This window comes from Crocuta crocuta, unplaced genomic scaffold (assembly GCF_008692635.1).
Source record: "Crocuta crocuta isolate KB4526 unplaced genomic scaffold, BGI_CrCroc_1.0 scaffold528, whole genome shotgun sequence".
NCBI lineage: Eukaryota > Metazoa > Chordata > Mammalia > Carnivora > Hyaenidae > Crocuta > Crocuta crocuta.
This window is the reverse complement of record NW_027530010.1, coordinates 1304558-1306641: the sequence shown is the minus strand read 5'-3', so window position 1 is coordinate 1306641 and position 2084 is coordinate 1304558. Positions and strand designations below refer to the sequence as shown.

The 2084-nt window shown below is 53.1% G+C and overlaps 1 protein-coding gene and 1 long non-coding RNA gene across 2 annotated transcripts in view; one reads left to right on the top strand and one right to left on the bottom strand.

Annotated features, from left to right (window-relative positions):
* HCN3 (hyperpolarization activated cyclic nucleotide gated potassium channel 3) overlaps positions 1–399 on the bottom strand; it is a 9653-nt gene extending 9254 nt beyond the window's left edge. The window contains exon 1 of the mRNA XM_077764059.1: positions 343–399. Within this exon, the coding sequence (XP_077620185.1) occupies positions 343–399 (57 nt within the window). The remainder of the gene's footprint in view (positions 1–342) is intronic.
* Positions 400–1295: 896 nt separating this feature from the next.
* On the top strand, positions 1296–1569 carry LOC144231636 (uncharacterized). Its single transcript, XR_013335126.1, has 2 exons — positions 1296–1346; positions 1459–1569. It is a non-coding gene; the product is annotated as an uncharacterized LOC144231636 (long non-coding RNA).
* The last annotated feature ends 515 nt before the right edge of the window (positions 1570–2084 follow it).

Below are 2084 nucleotides of genomic sequence, written 5' to 3'. Positions count from 1 at the left end.
CTCCCGGGGAGGGGGCAGGGCCCCCAAAGCCCGCCTCCCGGGAGGACTCCGGAGCGGGCGTGGCCTGGCAGGTGGGGGCGGTCCTCCAAGTACAGGAGGAGGAGGCGGGGAAACGCTGCCGGATGCGCGAAAGGGGAGCGGTCTGGTGCTGAGCTCTCAGCCAATGAGCGCGAGGGAGGCGGAGCCGTCCGCGAATGGCGGGAAAAGCGGACGCTGGTGGTGGCTCCCTGGGACTCTGAGGGCGAGGAATTGGGGACCAAAGAAGAAGTAGGGAACGGTCATTCCAATTCACGGACTTCCTGCATTTCCCTTATCTTCCTCTCAGCACTTTCCTAGGCATACTCCTTTCTTCTCGTCTTGTCCATATTCCTCCCTCTGGTATCTCATTTCCAAATTCATCCTGCTGACCTTCAGCAAGAGTGACTGCGGATACAAAGATGAATACGGAAGTCCTGCTATAGAGGCAAGCTCGGCTGTGCCCGTATGCAGAGCAGGGAGAAGTGCAGTGCTGTGTGATGGTAAGCGCTGTAAGTTCCCAAACGTCTCAAATCCTTCCCCTCGTCATTTCTTATTGCCACTGCTTTATTTCAACCTTCAGCATTTTTCCACTTAGATTATTCCAGAAGCTTCTAAAAGGGGCCCTATACGCGCTCAGGCCAATTGTCTGCCAGAGTTACCTTCCTAAGTTTGGAATCTAACATGTCCTTCAAACCTCCCCATCTTCTGTAAGGTTACATTTAAGCTCCTTAGAATGACCTATGAGGCCCTGCAAAATTTGGACCTAATTTCAAGAGGCTCTCTTATGATAGTTCCTCTCTTGAAAGCCGAGGCTCCAATCTTGCTGAAAGGCTTTGTTCTGCCTTGTCTCCAGCCCTCTGCAAATACTTTCTCTGCCCGGTGTTCTCCTCTAATACCCTTTCCAACAGTTGGTTCACAGGGTGTCTCCTCTAGGAAACCTAGAAACACACTTTCGAGTCTCCTTTCCCCAACTAGAGTCTAATCCGGAGCTTTCCTTCTCCTCCTTCAAGTTTATTTTGAGACAGAGCGCTGCGTGCACGTGCAAGTGGGGAAAGGGCAGAGACGGAGACACAGAATCCCAAGCAGGCTCCACGTTATCAGTGCAGGGCCTGACTTGGGGCTCAGGCTCACCAACGGTGGGATCATGACCTGAGCTGAGATCAAGAGTCCGATGCTTAACCGACTGAGCCATCCAGGCGCTAGTCCAGAGTTTTCTTACGGTGTTCATAGAAGCTCTTGTCACGAGGCTAGTGTTCGTTTCTCTCCCATTAGGCTGTGGGGCTCTGAAGAACAGGAGGCTTGCGCCCTGCACATGCCGTGGGCACTCGGTAAATACTTGCGGAATGAATGCATGATCCGGGAAGGTGTTCGTGGAAGAGGAAGGGAATTTTCCCACTCTTTCCTTCCAACCCCTTCATTACCCTTCCTCTTCTATTTTAGGGAACCTTTCCGAAACCACTTCTGGCTAGCCGATCTAACCTTCATCTAACTACCCTCCATCCCAGCTCCCCGCTGATATGTGCTGACTTTAATACAGTTACTCTCAAGTTATTTTTTCCTTTCCCTTTTTATGTCTCATTTCCTTCCATCATGCCTCTAACTCTGTCCAGTTTGTCTCAAGTCTCCTGTTTCCTCTTCCCCTCCCCCCTTTTCCAATTCAGTTGATTTACACTTCCCCGTATTACGCGTCGGTTCGGAACACACCGTGACTTCCCCTCTTTCAGCCCCTGATGCTCCATCCCTCCTTTTCTCAAGCCCGCCCTCCGCGGCCATACCTCCTGACCCACACGTGCGTACCTTTCGCTCGGGACAAAAGGGGGCCGCCCCTCCTTGCTGCGGTGAGGGAGCCGGACTTTCTAAAGAACTGGGTGTTTACTGGGTGTGCTGGACAATCAGACCTCACCACCACGTCTCAAAAGCTGTGCGAAGCGGCGACACTCCATAAATGACAACTTCAGGTCCCTTTAAAACCTCCAAACCTCACAAAGTACGCCGCAGAAGTGTCACGAAGACGGCGCCAGACCGAGGAAGGAGCGGGGCGGCGAGGCGGCGCGGCCGGAGGGAGC